Source organism: Ischnura elegans, chromosome 7 (assembly GCF_921293095.1).
Source record: "Ischnura elegans chromosome 7, ioIscEleg1.1, whole genome shotgun sequence".
NCBI classification, from domain to species: Eukaryota; Metazoa; Arthropoda; class Insecta; order Odonata; family Coenagrionidae; genus Ischnura; species Ischnura elegans.
The window spans coordinates 101,650,952-101,674,064 of record NC_060252.1 but is presented as its reverse complement, the minus strand read 5'-3'; the positions used below and the strand labels follow the sequence as shown (position 1 = coordinate 101,674,064).

At 34.4% G+C, this 23,113-nt stretch overlaps 1 protein-coding gene across 8 annotated transcripts in view; it reads right to left on the bottom strand.

Annotated features, from left to right (window-relative positions):
- Positions 1–1,188: 1,188 nt before the first annotated feature.
- Positions 1,189–23,113, bottom strand: part of LOC124162285 — a 568,759-nt gene continuing 546,834 nt past the window's right edge. For 6 of the 8 annotated variants that reach the window (XM_046538768.1, XM_046538763.1, XM_046538765.1 and 3 more), the window contains 5 exons: positions 19,443–19,913; positions 14,571–14,753; positions 13,475–13,580; positions 10,856–10,984; positions 1,189–1,376 (listed from right to left, as the gene is read on the bottom strand). In XM_046538768.1, the coding sequence (XP_046394724.1) occupies positions 1,264–1,376; positions 10,856–10,984; positions 13,475–13,580; positions 14,571–14,753; positions 19,443–19,913 (1,002 nt within the window). In that variant the 3' untranslated portion in view covers positions 1,189–1,263. Of the gene's footprint in view, positions 1,377–5,735; positions 5,805–10,855; positions 10,985–13,474; positions 13,581–14,570; positions 14,754–19,442; positions 19,914–23,113 lie in introns of all 8 variants that reach the window. The other 2 variants (XM_046538767.1, XM_046538770.1) reach the window with 2 other exon arrangements.

The following is a 23,113-nucleotide window of genomic DNA, read 5'->3' as shown; positions in this document are numbered from 1 at the left end:
AGGCAGATTTCTTTAGAAAACAATTTGTAAAAATGTATAAAGTTGACAGACATCCTGGCAGACGGGACATTCACTGTCTGAACTATTAAGACCTGCCTGCTGAGTGGGCATTGTTTTCTCAAGCACTTTTTGATGAAAAATTAAAGTACTTTATCCACATATCTGTAAGTACATATCTAAATCACAATTGAGTTCACAAAAAAATGTAATAACAAGCAATTTCTGTTAAAATTTTGGTTTTAATAAAATGTTTACATTTTACAAAAGAAACAATCTAACAAATATTTAAATATGTACATAATTCATTGCACCAATGCTGTGTTCTCCCAGAGCTCATTTAAATACTGTTATGTGCAATATGACAAGTACACTAATTTTAAATGAACAGGCACTTTTCCATGTATCACAACCTTAGGACATGAAAAAAATTGCTGTTTCATTCAAGTCAACTGACTGTTCATAAAACATAAATCAACAAAAGTGATTCTGTAAAACAACTATGCTACAAAAATAGCTGCTGCTGTTTAATAGTACCTCATTTATCCAACGTAAATGAGACCTTAATATACCTTCACTGATAACTTTGCGACATAAAAGTATAAATATACATAATAAAAAATATGCCCTTGATTCCATCATTCCATGAGATGAAGACATGGACCAAACTATCGGTACAACAAGCATCAATATAATAGAAAATCTCATATTAACACATATAAAATATAACATACATTAGAATTAATTGAACTTCAAAATGATTGAGGAAAGTCCTTTGATTTGTTGGTGGCATCATGCGTTCAATACTGTTGGTCAAGCTTGGATAACTGAGGTGCTATTGCACATTTGAAAAAGCCATTAACAAACATCATTTGGTGAGTTTACAGCATGAAAACAGAGGAAAAACTAAGGTTATGATAAAGATTCAATTTCAAGTATCAACGATTGTTCTACTCAATGTTTTCTCATCCCTAACACTAATTATTGGACTCATCTTATGCAACCACATGGAAGCACTTTTGCATAGATAAACCCTGTGATTCCCAAGGGCTTACATATGACACTTGATAACACAACAGAAATTTGATAAACATGTCCCATTTCTTCCTTTCACTAGCACAGTCACCATGATAAATCTTCAGAAACATGTAGTCCACGGATATACCTTCACTTTCACCTCCATTTTTTAAAAAATTCATTTATTTATACATAGCTTTCTTTTCACCTAAATGAGTTCACAGGAAGAGTTAAGACAAATAAGCCCTACTATGAAAAGAAGTTATCTCGCTGTTGGGTTAGAGGCAGAGGTTGAACGGGTGATGATAGGTCATCGTCATCAGTACTGGTTTCATGAAGTGGGAGTGTGGCTAGTGCCCTCACTGGAAAAGGAAAAGAATAAATCAACTTCAGTGAAGGAAGGATGGTTGGCCTATCAAGCAAGCCATGTTAATCACCATTAGAAATAGGTCTAAATATTACTTCTTTTTGATTAAAAGCTTAATTTTTTTGGATTATTAAAATTAACCTATTTTCACAAGCATATATACATACATATTTACAAGGCATTATGCCAAAAAGACCTCTACTTTTTCAAACCGTGGAGATATTGCTCAAAAATCCATAAGTTCATAAGTGTATATAAATTGTAGAGGACCACCAAATTGATGTATTTTTACCTTACTGACTGAGTACAGGATAGTGTATGACAGGTGTGAGAATAATAGTGACAAATTTGTAAGTGGATGATACCATTCTGATCAAGGGACAAGTCTAGATGTCAAAGTTTTGGTGTTGGGGTTTATCGAGTTTTGTTCCATTTAAACACACCCCTCCAATGAAAAAATTACACATGTAAACACATAATGTTGAAATGATTTTTGAAGCACATTGCATGAATGCAAATCTCACATTTATTTTATGCTTATGTCTGGGAAGAGGATATATTTAAATTATTCACAGAATGAAAAATTAAGATCTCAACGGCATTCTTGGGGCAACTGCCAACACCTGCTCGAAGCCACCCCTACCCTGGTCTTACTCCATAAATGGATTGACACCAATTGGTATATTTTTTTTACTCTGGAAAGCAGCCCATTTGAATTCTTGAATGAAGATGACTGCATTAAAAAATATATCACAGTACCATAAGCGCTTCAAAATACAGCATGCAAAATTTATAAATCCCAAAATGTTTGTTTTCCACTAATGTTCAATGAATCACTAAATCAAATTGGTAAACATTTCTTTTCATATACAGATTTTTTTTTGTTAGAAAACGAGCAATTAAGTAAACTGAAGTTTCTTGCACCAAGATACACTGTATGTCATGCAGAGCATGCAGTATTCATTCCACTAGCAAGCTACATTATGTCTAATCAAATAATTTTCCTAGGAATGTACCTACGTTAAAACACATAAGCGAAACTTTGACAAATTTGATGGACCATGACCCAAATAAAGCTAATTTGGAAGAGCCAACATGAAGATAACACACAAATCTCAAACCTAAAAATCATACTCCCAAACCAAGGTAAATAATTTAGGAAAATGGGGGCTAGATTTTACAATATATTCTTGGATTGAAGAACATCCATATCACCAAGATAGGGATGTCATAAAGCCAAAAAAAGCCAATTCTTTCAAGAAAAGTTCTGTTCTATGATTCTGCTACCATTTAAAATTTTAAAATCACCACTAACTTATTCCAATACACAATGACATTTTATTTTGATAAAAGTAATTACTTGAGAAGAGTCACTTTTCACTCAGATTGTCCAGGTAGCATTGCTATGTCAGTAACTTTAGCAAAGATTTTGTGCATCAATTGCTATTAAAATGCCACTTAAGCCTTTGTTGCATGTTTGAAGTACATATTATCCATTTTTAAAGCTCTATAGAGTTAGGAAATGTTCAAAATGTACATCAAAGTGTGGTAGCAAGCTTTGCAGTGTATTATTGATCCTATTAAAGCCAAATTTCCTGGAAAATATTGGATATAATTTCCAATGATTTACCCACTGCATAATTAGCGATACCAAATGCAGTTCTTCAACTATTTTGCTGTCGTCAAATTCCAGATGGACTACATGAAGCCCTTGCTACACATTCTTCATAATATTTTATGCATGACATAAGAAACTTTCATCAACCAATATTGCTGAAAACTCAGATAATTCAATGGCCATTGGAAATTAATCAGTGAAATTTAATATACATATTATATAACTATAGTTTCAGCAAGAGCAAAGAATGTTTTTTCATCTAGATGGCAAAAGGGTTATGTCTACTAATGTTCAAAAAATGAGTGGAATATGAAACTAACATATTGTAAAGGACTTGATATCACTATAGTTCATAAAGTATAATACGAGTAATGTCCATGAATATCTATGAAAAATGAATGGGATTTTTCTCGCGACTTTAAAGTAATAATGGAGAGTGTGCACGAGTCTAACAGTGTACCAAAAAGTGCTCTGCGTAAAGACTACAAAGAATCTACAAACAGCTGCATTGACAGTAGAAATCTAAAAATCAGAATAGTAAGAATATGAGAGACTTGTAACTATAAGAATAAGCAATATCACAAAATGGTGCGATAGTTCCACAAGGGAATAATGAAAGGGTGATTCTTTTTCAATCCAAGACTTGCACATATACTAATACATTTTGACAGATTCCAGTTCTTTGACAGTTTCAAGGTGGCCCAATGAAAGTCCAACATAGCTTGATTTTAAATGTAAAGCATGTCTTTATGATATATCAATCATGTCAAAATATCCACACGACTTGTTTTTGTTATGTATGTTACCATCGCAGGTGGATTTTGGGGGAGAGGGGAACGTGCCCCCTGATGCTCAAAAAATACATGATATTTTTTTTACAAATATTAAAAAAATGTATGTTTTAAGGTAAAAGTTATGAATATTTACATATTAATACTTTTATATTGAAATTAAGAGTATGTATATGTATTTCGTAGAGTAATATTGTTGCATAAATAAATAATAAATAAATATATAAATAAATAATTGCATGTAGTTTTTAATCCAAATATTGAGAAGACAGTTCGCCTGTCCGACCCTGGCACCCCTCCCTCCCCCCCCCCCCCCTGAAAAAAAATCCTAAATCCGCCCTTGGTTACCATCTAGTATATGGTCCTGCCTGCCTGCCTATATATGACCTCTTCCAAATTTTCTGCTTCGTCCCACAACCCAAGAGTGTCTACAGTCATTGTAATTTTTTTACCTGCTGGTAAGAAAAAAAGTAGCATAGGAGGAAAATAAGGCAAGGGAAGTTGGATTAAAGTTTTTTAGGTCAAGGGATATAGTAAGTTAAACATGCCTAAGCCCATGAATAAGGCAGAAGGCTGGATGGCAACAATAATTCAGCTATGCATAAATACACATGAAATGTGCAGTGAAAGTAATGGATTGATTGTAAATCATGACATGGAGATATATGATAAGATTAAGGGACAAAGAGAGAAAAATAAATATTTTACTACCGACTCTAGAAACTGAATTGTACAACAATTTTTTTATGAAGACAGTCCTCTCAAAATAAAGCAAGTTTGTGTAGTATGCAATCAACTCGATAATAAACAACTATTTAATGACTAATTAAAATATTTAATACCACTATGATTTTTTTCTATGCAGGAACTTAACCAAACTGAGATATGGGACACAATATCAGAAAAGAAAAAAAGGAAAGCAAGATTTAAAATCAGCAGAAAAATTATATTTCGATGTTAGCGGAACATGAAAGCTTCAATATTAAAAACAATGCTGGGTAGTTATATACATATAATGAATCTATTAATAAAATAAAGCACATGCACAACAAATAGAGAAAAAAAGAGGTTAAAGGGATTATTCTTTCACAGATAAATTAGACTAATTTTTAGGATAAAAATACCAAATATAATGTTAATGATTCATAATAACTAAATAAGAAGATATCAGTAATGTCATTAAGTACACTTGCATGTAATTAGAGTACATTTAAGCAGGGCACCAATCCCTGAGCAAAAGGTGTTCGAACTAATTTGTGCCAAAGATTTGCACATCCATGTGCTTTACTTTGGAGGGAAATTCCTTCTGAATAAGAAAACTTCTGTGTAAAAATGGTGGCCAATCAATAAGCTGACACATTCCCCAAAAAAACTCTGCATATATGTACATAATACATGTGTGTTATTACAGAATATTTCCAGGTATTTACTTGCAAGTAACAAATATAAACATGCTCAGCCAGTGACAGAAATTTTTAATAAAAGGAAAAGATCACCACTGAAATTACTGGTTCAATAACAAGTTCAAACTTATTATTTCATGCACGTTCTGTAGATTCACACTCCCATTCTCTATTTTTTACAAGAATCAAAAGTATTTTGCGAAATTTGGCCAACAAAAATTAATAAAAAAAAAGGTAAAGCCTAATCTACAACAGTTTTTAGTATCTATAAATAAATAATATCATCACTGGATTTCAAAGTGATTATTATATGAAAAAAATATCCGCTGAAAACAAAAAAAGGAAGCGTCGTGAGGAGAATTATGCTCAAAGAATTACAGAAAATAACCTCTTAAAATGCCAAATTTCTCATCAACTGAAAAGGAAAATGTATAGTTGAATAACAAAAATAAAATTGAATGCTGCATCTTGATTTAGGGGGAAAAAGGGTGAGTGTTGCCTTGGGGTAGAAATAAAATAAAACAAAACAAAGCAAAACCAACCTGCCATGGCACACGGGGTAATGCAGTAATTTCAATCCTGAGTGCCAATTGCTGCCACAGGAGTTGTACCTATAAAACAACTACAGGTCAGCTACAACAAATAAAACATCAGCGCAACAGAGAGCATGCTCGCTATCTAGTACTAAAACAAACCAAACAACAATGAACACTTAAATATCAATGCAATCGTAGGGGAGTTCCAAAATTCACTTCCAGCAATAAGTGTGCTGAAAAAGCTTTCTGCATTTAACTATTGGCACCGAATAAAGTGTATACTGGCAATGGCCAATATCTTCACCCAATAGATGATTCTCACTACATATATTTCCCACTAACTGAGCTCAAGAGAAGCAGCACGTGACAGAAAAGCCATAGCTGTGGCAACCGTGAAAAATAATAGTAAGAAAAAGCTGATATTTTGAAACAGGGAGAAAAATGGATAAAAAATGTACCAAGAGCCTTGAGCTACTTACTGCTTTGCAAATTCTGTGGAATTAATTTCTATGATTGCTTATGAAATGATGAAAGAAAGTTGAATCATTGGTCATTTAATTGGAAATTTGAAGAAAAATCTGAAAAAAATTCCTTTCCAAGCAGTTGCACACATGATTGCCGAGTTAAACAGACCCATGAAAATTAATCATGAAAATTACTAGGAAAAAATAAATGTGACTTGACCATGATTGAAAGGATGTGGATGGTCCAAATGATTTAATTCTTCAAATGCTCTCCTCTTTTAATTATGAAAATGAAGAATTAATTAATAAAATGCACATTGAGGCTGAGTAGGGCCAGGGCTCATTAAATAATTATCGTTTTCACACTCATAACTCATTAACTTTAATATTTCTTTGTCTAAAGGGGGGATCAGGTTCAAACACACCGCATCCCTTCCGCTTCAATAGTTAGTGCTGGGGAAATGTGTGGGATTCTTACATTTGATTTTTTTCTAATATTGTTAGAAATACAATTTCAAAAATAATGAATGCCAAGAAAGTGAAGAAGTAAAATTTATCCTTCTAGCTCTAGATTTTTTTTCAATTTGCAAAAAGGCATATTTAAACCTCAGTGCAAACGGTCATTATAATTCCCAATGAATGTTCAGTTGCCAATGAAAGCTGGAACATACCACAGCTGGGATAATATTACACTTTCTCATCTCGTATTTGACTAAAGTACTGGCAGTGAATTTTGATACAGTCCCAAATGAGTAAAGTCATTTTATCCTCATAATTGATGCAAATCAAGTGACCATTGAAAAAGGCAAAACCATGCAGATATTTTGCATTAATTCATTCATATTGAAAAAGCATGCCACTAAATCTTTGAATAAAATAAAAATGAATGCTTTTCTAAAAGTAATCTAAAAAGCAAGAAAAAGATTTTAAAATATCATTTAGAGGCAGTTATTAGGCCACAAATATGTAGCAGGATGAGTAAAACCTGCATAAACAGATCTCTTAGGTTCATTGTGCACATTAAAATGAATTTGTGATGATGTAATTTGAAATGGATATTATTGGCATATGATGAAGGCTATGGACTTAACTACTAAAAGACATTCAATATGGTTACTCATGATTATAGTTAAGTGGCATGATACATCTTAAAAGATTCAGAGGTACGACAGAAAAATATTCCTTAATTCTAAGAAAAATGAGATAGGCACTCATCATCACCCAGTGAGAAATGGGTGGTGGAATCCACGTGGAACCCACGTGGAATCCACGTTGAGTGGTGGATATTTGGTGGTGGTGGATATTGAGTGGTTGGACCCACGTGGAATCCACGTTGATTTCAAGTGGATTTGTGGTGATTATCATAAAATGTTAAACAGAATTTCTAATTTGTGGAACTTAACTCTCTGGTGACATTGCGTCATTTATCATCCTGAAACCACGCTAGTTATGTGAAAATGTATCGCACATTCTATTTTTATATAATTCGTGGAAAGGCAGCCATGAGAGCACATGAAAAATTGTAGACACATATATAGAAGGTTTAGATATAGAGTGGTTGAGGTTTTAATGGTTTTAGGACAGCACCTACTGCTGTTTTAATTTTTCCACCAAATTTCCACGTGGGTTCCACGTTGATTCCACGACCAAAAACACATGGTATCCACGTTAATTCTCCACGTGGATTCCACCACCCATTTCTCACTGGGCACTGGCTACAATTTCATTTGAAGGAAAAAAATTAAATTGAGCAAGGAAGCTAATTCATTCAAGAGTATTTTAGAGCATCTATAGTCTTTTACTAGAAAGTTTTGATAAGGGAAGAAGATATCATTTGTAATATATTTTTTTCTAAAACTAGTACATATATCCCGAAAAGTTGAGCCCTTTTCCTGCGTAATAATTCGATTTTATAAAATATTATGGTTATTATTCCTACATATACATGAGGATTAGGTCAACATAATTTATTATAATAAATAATTGAATAAATTTTAAAAATTATTTCATTTGATCTTAGCAGATATGGAATTTAATGCAAATAGATGTAACATATGGGCACTTTAAAAGTAAAATAAATTTTATATTTAATTAAAAATTAAATGCTCCACATATTCAACTTATTTTCTGTAACAATTCATCATTTTATGAGGTAATGAAACATATTTGTTTAAATAGCAATTATCACTTTATAATGGTCACTTTTAACAGATTTATAATTAATTTTTAAAATACCAGATGAAAAATGAAGGAAATTCAGAATTCTCAATTAGGATTTCACATTACTCATCATGGCTAACACCGGAAAACTGATTTAAGGAAAGGATGAAACTCAAAATACTAATTGAGCCTCAGGATAGGGTAATTGGGCCAGTTCCCATTCCTGAGCCACCTAGCATAAAGAAAATTTCATATCTTTTGTGAGAGTTTAAAGGTCTCACTCATACTTGGGCCTTATAATGAATTTGTGATAATGGTATATGGGACTGTTCATTTTCATCCACTACTTTAACCACTACGACACTATGAATTCATTTAAGAATTCCCAAGAAATTATCTTGAAATTACATAAAGTTAGGTACTTCATTTTTTATCAGTACCCACATAATTTTACTGTTGCTAAATTAAAAAGTGATCATATGAAAAAAATTCCAAGTTTTCATTATAATCTTTCCTTCGTCATGAAATTGATAAGCAGAATGAGAAACACTTAAAAAATCCAATTCATGTAGTCAAAATGAATTGAATTTCTATGCAAGATAATGTTAACTTTAATTGAAGTAGAGATACAACTGTCCAGATCCTTGAATCTGAACCATCAAGCAAAGAATTTGTAGAAGTGTTGGCCATGGAATTTACACAAAAAATTGCTGGAGCCAAAATAAAAAATATTTAAGAAATGCTATTAATTTTAATGATTTTTTTCAAATTTTCACAATCGGATCTAAAGCAATAGCCATCAGTAGAGGTGGGTTAAACTGTTCGTTTTGATGAACCGTTCATTTTTATCCTGTTCAGTAAAAAGAACAGTCATATCAGAAGGTCCAGAATTAGGAGTTTTGCCAAAGATCAGTCTGCCATTCCCCCTCCTCCTTCCTCAATGTCCGCTTTCGTCAACTCTTTCCAACCGAGTTGGAAGTTCTTCCCTACTGCTTTAAAATTTTAATTCAATAGTGCTGAAACAGCAAGTAATATATGCAAACGACAAGATGAATGCAAACAGTAAAATGAAGATGAACCCCCGGATGAAAACAAACGCTCAGATGAAAACTAATGCTAAGAGGAAACAAACAGGGTCCGCCATTTTGTATCGTATCGGCCACAAATATTATAACTGAGTCGTGAAAGTTGCCAGTAATTAACAATAATAAACCGCACAATAATATTGTAAATTTTTGTTTCTATTGAATTACTACAGAAGGTGTGGCATTAGTTTTAACATGATGAATTTCGAAAAAAATTCAACGAGGGCTATTTTTGTGAAATTTGCTCAACTTTGATGCCAAGTAATTTGTTTAAAAAATTTACCTATATGAAAAACGGTTTGCGTAAAAAATTCTCTAAAGTATTGACAACAACTGTGCAAAGTTTCAATTACCGCACTCAAAAAAATCGATTTTGAGGTTTTGTCGAGCTTTTTTCGATTTCAGCCCACTGTGACCCAGTTAAAAATGAACACTAAGAGGAAATCAGTAGCCAGATGAAAAAGAACGCCCAGACAAACTATTTGGTTGTTAAACTGTTCATTTTCATCTGGGTATTTGCTATTCGAGCTGACTTGAGGTAAGGCGGAAGGGCATGCGAGAGAACAAAGGGGGAGGGCTCTTTGGTCTATGAGGTGGCTTTGGCAGCCTTGGTTGGTCTACATTGTAACCATCATTTGTTGTGATCGCAACGCACTTGGTGGAGTAAGCTGGTAATTAAGCTGCAGTTCGAAATACCTCATGGTGAGCATACCTACTCGCCCTAATATTATGGCTCATGAGTGCAGTGCAGACATGAATAGTCAACAGGGAGTTCTAGAGAACTGTTCATTTTTGAACCGGTTCATTTCAGTGAACTGTTTTTTTTTTTAGCAGTTTGGTTCTCATGTCCCATCTCTAGCTCTCAGCATATGCCAAAAAATCAGAGTTATTCTAATTGGATGAAGTAATGAGGAAAGTTCAATAAATGTGAAGAATTACTTGACTGTTTGATTTATTGAAAGGCATTATATTAAACAAGGGATTAAATAATGTAAGATATTGAGGGATTTATATTATTCCAAAGAGATAAAAAAAAGTGATTAAGTTTCACTGCACAAATATTGTTTTTAAGAACTAACGGCAGAGATAATTGAACTTGTACTTTTCTGCGTGAGACACCATGAGAGTGAGAGGACATTAATCACACTTATCCCACACACAGGTGTTAGTTAAGAGGTAATTTTCCAACATAAAATCCACAAGGCTTCTAGCTTGTTATGTGAAATTAGAGCTTTGTTAATTCTTCAGTAAAACATTTACTGACACACTGATGCCCAAGTTAGGGAACTGAACCAAGCTCGTGTCTATAGCTAAACCACTTTGCTCACATTAAAGACATGTAACATCCTTAAAAATGGGATAATTGGCTCTGTGGATACTTCTTAAAGGTGAATCATCCATGGACATTTCCACTTACCAGCAACCATCTTACTTTTTTCCATTACTTGTTTGGCAAGAATTTGATTTAACTGAAGTATATGGTCTCGCTGCCTTTTCTCTTCAGCGACCTTCTTTTTTATCACGGAAGTCTTTTTCTGCTGAGTATCTGTAATTTTGAAAGAGAAATTATAAGTCTATCATAGGCAACAATAACAGAGGATTTTAAAAGTACTATACAACTTTACTAGGTATATCACGTGTACAATCATAGTCATGCCTATCTTACACTAAGTCATAAGAATTTTTAATGTTTAACTTTGGTCCAGTAGGTGGGCAAAAACTTGAACAGGCAGAGCAGTTTAACTATTTGGGCAGCACATTAGAGGAAAACGGACACAGTAGCAAGGACATCAGGAAGAGAATTGCTCTGCCAAAGGAGGCGTTCATGAACAGGAAGGAGCTTCTGATGCTTCTGGGGATCGTTATGTAAGAGTTTAAAGGAAAGGCTAGTGAAGAGTTTGATCTGAGTGTAGCGCTCTACGGTTCAGAAACGTGGGATAGAAGACGAGAGAAGATTGGAGGCATTCGAGATGTGGGTATGGAGAAGAATGGAGAGGGTGAAATGGACGGAGAGGAAATGGAACGACGAAGTGCTGGATATGGTGGGTGAGAAGAGGCAGCTTTTAGATGAGATACGGAGGAGACAGAAGGTATGGATGGAGCGAGTACTTAGTGGGGAGGGGATGTTGAAAATGGTGTTAGAATGTAGAATGTTAGGGAAACGAGGGAGGGGAAGGAAAAAAATTGGATTTTTAGATAGATTGAAAGGGATTAGGCCTTAAAGTGAATTAAAGAAGGCAGTGCTGGAAGGAAAGGGAGGCTTCCAGATCACTTCTTGAACACTCCATGGAAACCTACCTTAATCGGTAGAATACTATAAAAAAAAAAACCTTGGTCCACCTGAGATATTGCGGCAAAAAAACCTCAACGTGGCCACCTCCTTTCACTAAATATGTAACTTTAATTCGCCTCATGCCATTTGGTTCACCCAAGAGGGGCAGATATGGAGACTGCCTCTTTTCACCTACATTGACGTAAGAGGCAATTGAAACCTTAACTGGTTCATTTGCAAAAAGTTGGCCAACACACCTACTATGCAGGTGGGCCTAGTCCATCTCAGAAAATAGGGAAAGCTGCACTTACTAGCCTATCCTAAAGAGAGTTACTGAGCGTGACTAAGAGAATCCAAATGAGCAGGGACACGCTGGCCTCAGTGATGACAAGCCCACTTAAAAGCAATAGCCATCTTGAAGGGGATTGGTAAGGGTGGGAAAGGGGAGCTGAATCACCGCCAATACAGATTCTCCAAAACCAGAAAACCTATGGCTTTTTTTCCGATAATTTTACATCAATTCTTAGACAGCAAATGGAACAACTCCTATGGCATCTTACTTTAAATCGTTTTCCAGCCTATTATCAACTCTTGTTAATATTTTTCATTTTAGTTTGGCCATCTGCAAATCCAGAGATAACCATATGATTCGCCTCCGTTCGTAGGATTTCTCACATCCATTCCAGCATTGTGCTTTATGTGTCACCACAATGCAGACTACCATTTGTCTGGGTCCTACCCTTTAACCTTTCTGACAAGGGTGACCAAAGTAATTAAAAATTACCCCCCCTGGTTCAGCCACAGGTGTCATTGGAACATGTGAGTCTTTTCACCATGTTAACACGTTGCGTGCGGATGGTGAGTATTCTCGTCATTTTTTTCACGAGTGTTCTGGACAGATGACGAAGTTTCTCCTCATTTAGGCACGTCACCTTAAACAATTTTAAACCATACATTAGGTATTTGGTTGTACGTTTTCAGTTACTGTTCTATACTTATTATGAATGGACGTATTGTAATTTTTGGCTATGTGAAGTTTTATTTGAAACATCAGTGTTTTAACGGTATTTAAACCAAAGTCAGTTCGCCCAAATTGGCACATATTTTCAATCTTAACCCCTCTACCCAGGAACGTCGTTCCTCCACATTTATATACTCTGTTACGCAACGTGTTAAAAGCGGAGGGAAAGGCATGGAATAATATTTTTCCTCTAATATTAATGCATGAACAAGGAACATATAAGGAACGCTTGCTTTATGCATGAACAAGGAACGCTTTACTTTTTATATTGATTACATGTTATCTTTTACAAGGAACGCTTTACTTTTTATATTGATTACATGTTATCTTTCGCTACCTTTTACTTTTTTTTAACGTGTTAAATAATGCTTTTAATGTTTGTTTGCTTTAATTTTTATATTATCAAATGTTATCCTTCGCTACGTTACTTTTTTTAACGTGTTAAATAGTGCTTATTAATGTTTGTACGCTTCTTATATGTTTGTTATTTTATAACCTTTTATATTGATCTCATGTTACCTTTTACTACCCTTTATTTTATTAATGTGTTAAATAATGCTTATTAATGTTTATATGCTTCTTATATATACTTAATTGTGTAACACTATGTCTATATGCTTATTAATGTAACACTTTTTCTGTACATTGTGTTAACACCTGTAAAATAAACAATTATTATTTTAAAAAACTATTATTATTATTATACATATAAGCTTATGTACATAATCAAATGGTGGATTTACCTTCCACTTCAGGGGCTGATATTGGTGTGGTTTCAGACAGCATTTTCCTAATGGCTTCGGCCTTCTTCAGCCTCTGCATTTGTTCCTCCTCACTCAACTCAGGGGCCTAAAGGAATAGAATCACATAGAAAATTCAATGCAACCCAAAATGAGATTCGGCACACTATAGTCAGATTCTATAATACATGTTCATCAGTGATTCCTTAATTCTAAGGGTGAAAATAAATTCTTTAACCTTTAATTTCAACAGATTCAGGCTTCAATTGGTGAGAGTTAGACATATTTAAATAAATAAAAGATCGTAGCACTTTTCCACAAGATTTTTTTAATATGTATGTAGAATGCGTTTCAGCTCACTGAGCCACCATCTGGTACAAGACACTGCAAAACATTTGAAAATCTCCTTTATACCCTTTAGAGAGGGGGTTGGGGAGGATTTGACATCTTTGAAGTAGGGGGTGAGAACGGGCGTACAGAGTAGAGACAGTGGGAAAAGATACAACTAAGGGATGTGGGGAACCCACGTTGGAAGGAGGACTCTAGTCATAACTGTACAATAACAACATGCGGGGAAGAACGATAGAAAAATGGGAGGGGGGGTTGAGAAGAGTGAAAAAAGGGGGGGGGGTTAGGGTAAAAAGAGAGGCCGCACGTACTATACGCATTAAAAAATCTTGTGGAAAAGTGCTACGATCTTTTATTTATTTAAATATCTTAAACCTTTGTAAATGTCATCAAGTTCTTGCGATGTTGAAAACATGTAGAAAATGACATTTGAACCTTCATCATGCTATTTTTCAGCTTTAGTCCTCCTTTTAAATTTTTTGACACAAATTTGGGGGAAAATCAAACTTGAAAATGGCCCTGCTCTTAAGGAGCTTCATGTGGACTTAAACCAGGCTTTACCAAAGGGCCAAATTCAGCTGACAGAGGTCGTGGCAAAGCTAGGGAAGAGAGCTCTTGAGCTGCTTGTCCCCCACTTCCAATGCTGCTATGTTACATCCTTATAGCATGCAAGAAAGGGGTTTTATAGCAATAGCAATGAAAAATATACATGCATACAACATACTTGATATTTATTTTTAATGTAATATACCTGCTCTGGTATGTATCTCTCCGGAATGACAATTTTGTTTGGAGTTCCTAAGACACTATCGATTGTATGTTCATTGTACTTGAAATCCCGATGGCTCATTGTAGACCGCACAACATCTGGGGCGTTGAGCCTTGGGCGAAGAACCTGCTCCATATCAAGATCATCCCGTGATCTTGCAGAGCCCTAAAAAATACACACAAAAGCATGAGATTAAAATGCATCACTAATTAGGAAAATGAACTCATAGCACTCATTACCATTTCCATAAAGCAGAGACTCAGCACTTCTACATGGTTGCCCAGAGAAGGGGAAAAAAGGGACAATTTGTCAAGAGCCCTGACTTTCAGAATGGTGAAGGACATGTTTCATATTAAAACTCATTGTATAATGGTGGATTTCTCTTATACAAATTTCTATGCCCTCTTCGGATAGGAGGAGGTGATTAAAGTTGCAATGTGCTCAAAGGCATGTAGACCCACATATAAATACACTTGGGCAGCCCCATTACTTCCAAAAGGAGAATAAATATATATTTTGTATACTCTTGCAGAAATAGTATGTTCTCATAATTCACCTTATTTTTTTTAAATATTTATCCAATTAAAAGAAAAGATAATCAGTGAATATATCTCACTATGTACTCTTAATCTTAGAAGGCCTTTTATTCTAGAAGATGCATTTCCTTGAACCTTGCTAATCACATATAGGTGAGTAGTGCAGTGCAATTAATTTCACAAAACCACTTATTCAAGTTATGAACTTCAACAAAAATATGCATTGATAACATGAAAAATTGATATGATTTATTTTATGAAAAATTAATTTGCAATGTGGAAAATTTTTATAAGGTTATAAACTTCAAGGAACAAGAATGCTATTGCCTAGTATACATCACTAACCCTACTTTTAAATTGATCTATTTAAATGAAGGCAAGGAGCATTGCCTCCATGCATGGTTTGGCAAGAAGGCATTCCAGATGAATGATACACAAGCAGCTTCAAGACAAACTAAGAAAAGACATGCTTAGAAAACCCAAAGTTAGTCATTATATAGAGGCTACTAGTTAATGAGGACATAAAAAAGCACTATAGCACTAAAACAACCACAGTCTATACTGGTATATTAATTTTCATGTCAAAAGTACAGTTTTTTTACAGTAAGCCAGTAAACCTCAAAAAGAAACTAAAGAAAGGTGAAGTTGCTCGTGCAAAGCATGGGAAATTGGTTGCTTTGTAGTGGAAGGTTAAATGCGATGTTGCTTTGCTGACTACAAAACATTCAGACCAAATGCAACCCGTAAGTCGAAAGGGCGGGCTAGATTGTGCAAATAAACCTGTGTGTAACAGAATATAATATATATATGGGCGGTGTAGATTTAAAAGATCAACTTTTAGAATCGTTCTCGCTGGAGAGAAAAAGGACAATAGTGTGGTACAAGAAATTTATCAACCACTATGTTAATTCAGCTGTGTTAAATGCATACATTTTATACCATAAGGCTGGTAATAACAAAGGTCACCTAGCATTCAGAATGAGCTTAGTGAACAAAATAATAGCTAAGTATCTCGGACAGAATTTAGAACAGCGCAGAGGACTGCCCTCGGATATTGATATGGAATGTACGCGATTGACCGGGCAGCATTTTGTTCAACAAAAGCCACAAACTGAGACATTTAAGGTTGGCAGAAGAAAGTGTGTTGTGTGCACAAAAATGGAAAGAGAAAAGAAACAAGATATAAATGCAAAAACTGCCCAGGAACCCTGTTTTGAGCAGTATCCTGTAGAACCCTGTTTTGAGCAGTATCACACACAGGTCAACTATTAACCACTGGATAAGGGGAGCAGGAAAGAGTAAACGGCTCTGAAAATTGTATGTACGTATTCATAATTATAAAATTTAAACAATTGTTTATAGAATATATTTTTTTGGATAGTGATAATGATGCAAAAAATATTTTACTTCATGTCTGCACAAAATCTGCATCGCCTCTAAATTAAAGCACCCTGGCTGGTTTAAATTCCTACCATTAAAGCAGTGTATAGGAACGGAAAAGCGAGGATGCATATGCTGCATCGTACACGCTTGAGGGGCTAACATAAAAGGCATACATGTACATACAACGAAGCAAGGTAAAAAGACAAGGAATCTGGCTATATCAAAATTACATTTTTCAATAAAGGAAATATGATAGCAATAAACTAGATTAAAATCCTCATGGATTATCAATCAGGTGACCCAACAGGATTTTGATACTTAGCTTGGAGACTAACATATTTTCCAATCTATATTATGTTTTGATATGATAGTGCGGTAGACCCAAAAATTATACATACATCATGTAAAAACAAAATTAGTACTCAAATACTGAACAAATGAGAATGGTTATCCTATGAAATTCTAAAAAAATTAGATCAAAGGAGAGAAAAATTTAAGAAGACATATTATCTCTAAGTTATCTATTCTCTGTGAGAATATGAATGAGGTGCACATGTAAATTGAAGAAATAAGCCTGCGCTTAACCCCAAGGCAACATCACTGGCTTTGTATGTATATATTGGTTCCAATGTCATTTTTATGATGAAATAAAAAATTAAGATTTTTATTAGACGATAAAAAAATTTTCAACTCCTACATATGTATTTGGATGCTGCAGATATGAAATACGACTTTAAGAGATTTGGACTGAAGTCATGAAAAAGCATAAAAATTGGTAGAATTAACTATGCTGATTAATGCAGAGAAAAATGTCACATCACAAAGAACACAAAGTGATGTCGTTCTAAATCAATATTGCTGCAATTTATATTTTCATAAATGAGCAAAATGAGGACCTTTATGAATTCCTTAACAGATAATTTCACCTGCTACTGGCCAGTAAGAGATGATTGAATTTTACCCATTTCATTTTTTAAATTACTCAAGCATAAAGTTTTTTGCCCAAAAAAATTAAAAAATAGAAGTTCTGTAAAAAAGGCATCCAGTGAAAATTCAATAAAAGTTTCCTTTTCCAAAATTCAAAGACTTTTGAGTTGGAGCCACTCGATAATATTGTACCCAAAGGGTAAAATGTAATTGGTTAGTGTAAGGTTAGACCCAATACAACAAATACATTCCGAGTGATGCCGCAATTATTCCAAACAGCAATGGTAGTGCTAACAGAAACATGAAGAAAGTAATGAAAATATTCTTGATACATTATGGTTTATAAGTTTTCCAGGAGGAGGATTTCTAAACATAGCTACAAAAACTTTTAATTCACATATACAATTTGTACAAAAGGTTGATCTTAACTGTGTTAGTCAGAGATTTAAGCTCCATGAGCATGTAAAAAATTTCAATCGTAATTTTTCCAATTGTTATTCATAAAGTAGGAAAATAAAAGTCAAAGAGAAGAGGTAAAGAATTAGAATGAGCCAAGTACTGGAATGGCAAAAAAACATAAAAATTATGATAATCACGGGGTATGCAGTCCATTATAAAAATACTTGTCATAGAGAATATCTATTTACAAAGCCATATCTGCCCAAATTCCTATCGATTAAAATAAAACCTTCATTTGATATATAGCTTTCAACCAGAACGTCACAACAATTTGTACTCATATCATGAAAAATGGTTCCACACTGCTTTACTTGTCAGAAACAAATGGAGTCAACTTAAAATGAAGCCATATCACATTCTTCAACTAATTGTGTAAATATGTTAATCTACGATTGATTTCTTATGCTACAATTTTATAAGTCAGAAAGAGAATTTTAAAATGCTTACTAGATAATATGAAAATAGAATAATTCATTTTCAATAAAGAATTCAAACCCTTATGATGATAAGGCCACAAAATAATTTATCAGATAAGAGATGTATGTATAAGAAAGTTAAGTGATGAAGGACACATTCCATAAAATTAGAAGGATTAAAATTTTGTTTTTATGTTCAGCAAAAAACATTCAAACCTCAAAAATAAAAAGTATTTGGGATTCATAGTTGATCTAGTTTTTGATTTTACAAATCACTAACCAAAGCCTAATCCTTTTGACCTTAGCTATTAGCAGTTACTTACATATGTAGTAATGATTATTCTTCTGGCATTATATATTTTGATGACAAAGTAATATCTGGTTTTTTTCCCAGCAAACAATGGCAGTGAAGATTTCTCATGTTTCACTCTGGGTTAGGAAGGTCCTCCATATCTCCTTCTAATATTTTGATGAGCAAGTCATCCATTATCCTTAAACGGTGTAAAATCCCATAAATCTTCTTTGCAGTAGTAGTAGTAGTATTTAAACTAAGGGTGTGTCGACGGCTAGGTCATTTCGCACCACTACTGTGTCATTTAATTTCAAAACTTATGTAGAAAGAAAGCAACTTCATATGATATCTTCATACAAAGAGTGAGCATGATTAGATTTTATTAAAAATATTTATTTCTTTAAGGAACTGAAATGCATAATTTAATTAAATATAATATACTTATAAGTTGGTACGGTGGTCTCCTAAAAGGGCTTCTAGGATCCCCCTAGATTAATCTGTCTTCGTGCGTTGCAGTACTTAACACAATCTATCAGGATATGTCTAATATTTGATGGGCACCTATAATCATCACATTCGGGAGGGTCTCTCTCTTCAGTAAAGAGATACACATTGGTCAAAGATCCGTGATCTTCCTTGTAATTTTGACTATCTTTGAGGGTCATGATTATTAAATACACTGACAGACTGCAAACCATATGAAAACATAAATACATAGTTTTATGCCACTCAGTATGCTTCCAATAGAGAAAACCAATTTTTACTCCAACATAAAATCCACCCCAAATGTTGTCTTTCAGGAGCCATAACCATAATTCTCCCATTCCTTTCAAAGAAGTACCATTTTGGGAATCACGATCGATTCCAACTCGAGAGGCCTGCTGCACGACACCGTGTAGTGCCTCCGTTTCTCTTTGGGCGTCGCTCTCTTCTTCACCCTCCCTCTCCCTCCGCCGTTGGCCCAATCCTCCGACCCAGAGTGCAACGCCGCCGCCGCCATCTCCAGTGCAATCTCTCGTGCAGCCTCACTCTTGTACGCAATCAGCGGTGGGGAGTCTGGGGTGGGTGGAGGGGGAGGGTAAGCCCGATCCGACACGGGCACCGTGCCGGGCTGCGGCTGGGGGTAAAGCGGATTGGTTGGGGAGGCGGAGCAGTGGGAGGAGGGGGAGGAGGGAGAGTACAAGGGGTACGCAAGGTTGTTGAGGTGGTGATTGGGTAGGTGGTGCTGCGTCTGAGGGATGGGCGAATCGTCCGGTGAGGTGGCTCCGAAGAGTTGCTCGTGAGCTGACCTTGGCCTCTCTCGAACATCCGACTGCACGGCACATGCATTTTTTTTTACATTTGAGCGTATGCGTGCATTTTGGGGAGATGGGTGACAAACACCAAAGTGGAAACAGAAGTCAAAATGATATCGAATAATGCTCAGGAGAGTATTCTTTAGTCGAAATCAGGCCTTGCTACAATATGATGCAAGGGTACCATCCCCTTTGGGTACGAGGGGAAGTTCCACCACCCAATATTCAGAGTCAATTTTTAATTCTCTTACGATATAGAGTATTGAAACAATAGATTTGCATCATTAAATGAACCTGCAAAACACTCCAGTGTTATTGATAGACAAAGTGTATATAGACAAAGAATATATGGTTTTGATATTTACATTCAATATTGTCACTGCTTTTGTTTAAATTACCCGTATACTTCCAGGCACAAAGTACGCTTCCCCCCCAATAAATAATAGCTGATGACGTCCATGGTATGATATATGAGTGATCAACAGCCAACTTTACAAACTTCATGGCTGGCCTTAAGAAAAAAATCTAGGCAAAGTGAAAGGTGAAATAAGAGTGAAATTACTTTGTAAGAGCTTGCAAATACTTGGAAGTATAATATAAAATACACTCTACTGCTCCCCTATACCCAGGCAATTCATCACACAAGGATGGTTATTTTTACGGCATACAGACCACAACTGATTGAATAGTTGGATTTAGGGAAAATCATATAAGACAATGGTTAATCAAAGATTGCAAGCAGTTTCTTGTATCTTTTAACAGGGAGTTCAAAAAGGCACTGAGGACACCATATGCATAACCTACATTTCATCATAGGCAGAAAAGACATAATTTGACTCACATTATAAATAAATTCATGCAATCAATTAATGCATTATGTACATGTTTGTTGGCCACTATCCTTTTGGGCAGTAGCCTTCACTTTCAATGAAAATATGCCTTGGAAATTTATCTGACAAGAGATATAAATATTTTTTAGTATAGTTTATATTACCATTTCACTTCAAAGAAATAATGGTATTACGACTTTTCTGATATCATTTTGACTTTTCATTTTCACTTAGGTTTAATGTGAGGGACATGCCACATGGTTAGACACATAACACAAAAACAACACATAAAAAACAACAAAGATAAGTGGATAGAGATGGACTGAGAAATTGAGAGATGATGCATGCCAAAGAGACGTATTTTGCTCTTAGCATGTTTTTTCAAAATGCTTTCCCCATAGCTGAGAAAAAGTGTGATATTGATCAAACACAGAGGAAACTGACTTTGTGCAGAAATAGAAAATGGTGTCATTGAACGAATGGTGCTTTAAAGTTTCACCAACAAAAATGAAATCACTTTAACACTGAAAAATGTAGGCTCCATGAAAATATAGTTATTGCACAGTCCTCTGATTGAAAAAAAAGAAATTTATTACATATCATTAAAAATAATAACCCTAAGGAAAGTTTTTTCCTTGGTGATGGCATTATTTCCTGTCATCACCAGCACCAATGAATTCAAAATTATTTATTTTGAAGATTTCAATCATCCTGACAGCCACCAAAATATTTAAGATCTACCATTTGAATAAAAACTTCCACATCTTAGGAAAACAGGTAATTCATTACAGTGAAGTTGATTATTTACAGCAGAATTTATCCCTGTTTTTGTATGAGCTGTGTATTTAGAAAAATGAAAATAAGAAAATGAAAAATATATTGAAAGTGAAAACTTAACCAAATTTAACAACACCTGTATTAACATTGAAATGAAACACTCTGATTCAAATAGACCATATCTAAAGGTAACATCTTTTCCCAGCTATGAAATCTCTTTTTCATGCGTCAATAATTGTAAAACTGCTTTTGCTACTAATATACTAATAGTCATATCAAAGCAAGCAGATCTAACCTCTAATTCTGACAAGCTAAAATAAATTAAGCATGGCATTATGCTCATTCATAAGTTTAAATAGGCAGCAAAAATAGGTGAGCTCTATTCATCTAAAAATATACTTCCTCTTGATTTTAATTAGATTTTTAGCAGCAATCACAAGTAAAAGCACATTATTAAATACCATGAATAAATAAATGAAATATTTTGTATGACATTGACTTGAAAATGAAAAAAATATTCTCCTGACACGGAGAAAGACCAGCAGAAGTACCTACATTAAGGCCAAACCCATCATCAATTATAGAATTTCAAAAAAGGGAGACAAAGTGAGACTTCAATTATGTACAATTATCTAATATCCCCAAAACTTAACAATTAACTGGCACTTTTAAAGGCCCCTAAAATTTTAGTCATTTCTATATTGGTGGCAATGAACAGTAATGATAATTATCACACAAAGTCTACAATTTAAAATTGAGGGATTCATGCACTGAAATAGGTTCATGACACCTTGTGCTTTATTTATTCCTCCCCTCACACCTAATAGACAACTGAATTTTTCACAGCAAACAAGAAAAACAAAGTGGTTTAAAACAGTAAAATTGTTTGCAGTGATGATCAATGGGAATAATGGGAGAAATGAACATGAGAATGTGAATAAAGTAGAGTTCACCTAATCTTCAAAAGAAATAATAAGTTCTTCATCACCGACAGTCATATACTTTGGGATTTATCAACATTGATAAATGATTTTATCATGAATTAGTACAAAGAAACAAACAAATGTGCTTCGTGTGATCATTGCTAGGGATGTAAACAATAACCCTAGTAGCACCAAAAGGATTATATCTGTATATTTTTAAGATTTCAAAATGCACTGGTATACAGATTCGCAAATCTGTGTATTATGCATATTTTATACATGTCTGATGATCCATGATCCTTGATGTATACCAGAATCTTTCAAATATACAAATTATATCCTAACGGCGTAACCAGGGATCATCAGGTATGTATAAGATATGTATAGTATACAGATTTACGAGAGTTATGCATATTTAATCTATATAAAATCCATATTATGGCAGCAGATATAATATGTATAATATCTAGATATTATCTGCGTGGTAAAGGACATTTGCATGTATTTTATACGTATATAATATGTATACAGTGTATGCTATGATACGTATTAAATCTAGATATAATCCTTTTGGTGCTACTAGGGAAAAACCGACTATATTCCAAATCTTACCTCTTATAGTTGGACGCAATATGAAAAATATCAGCTCATGAGCAATTGAGGCTCCAAGGAAACCGAGGAATGGGT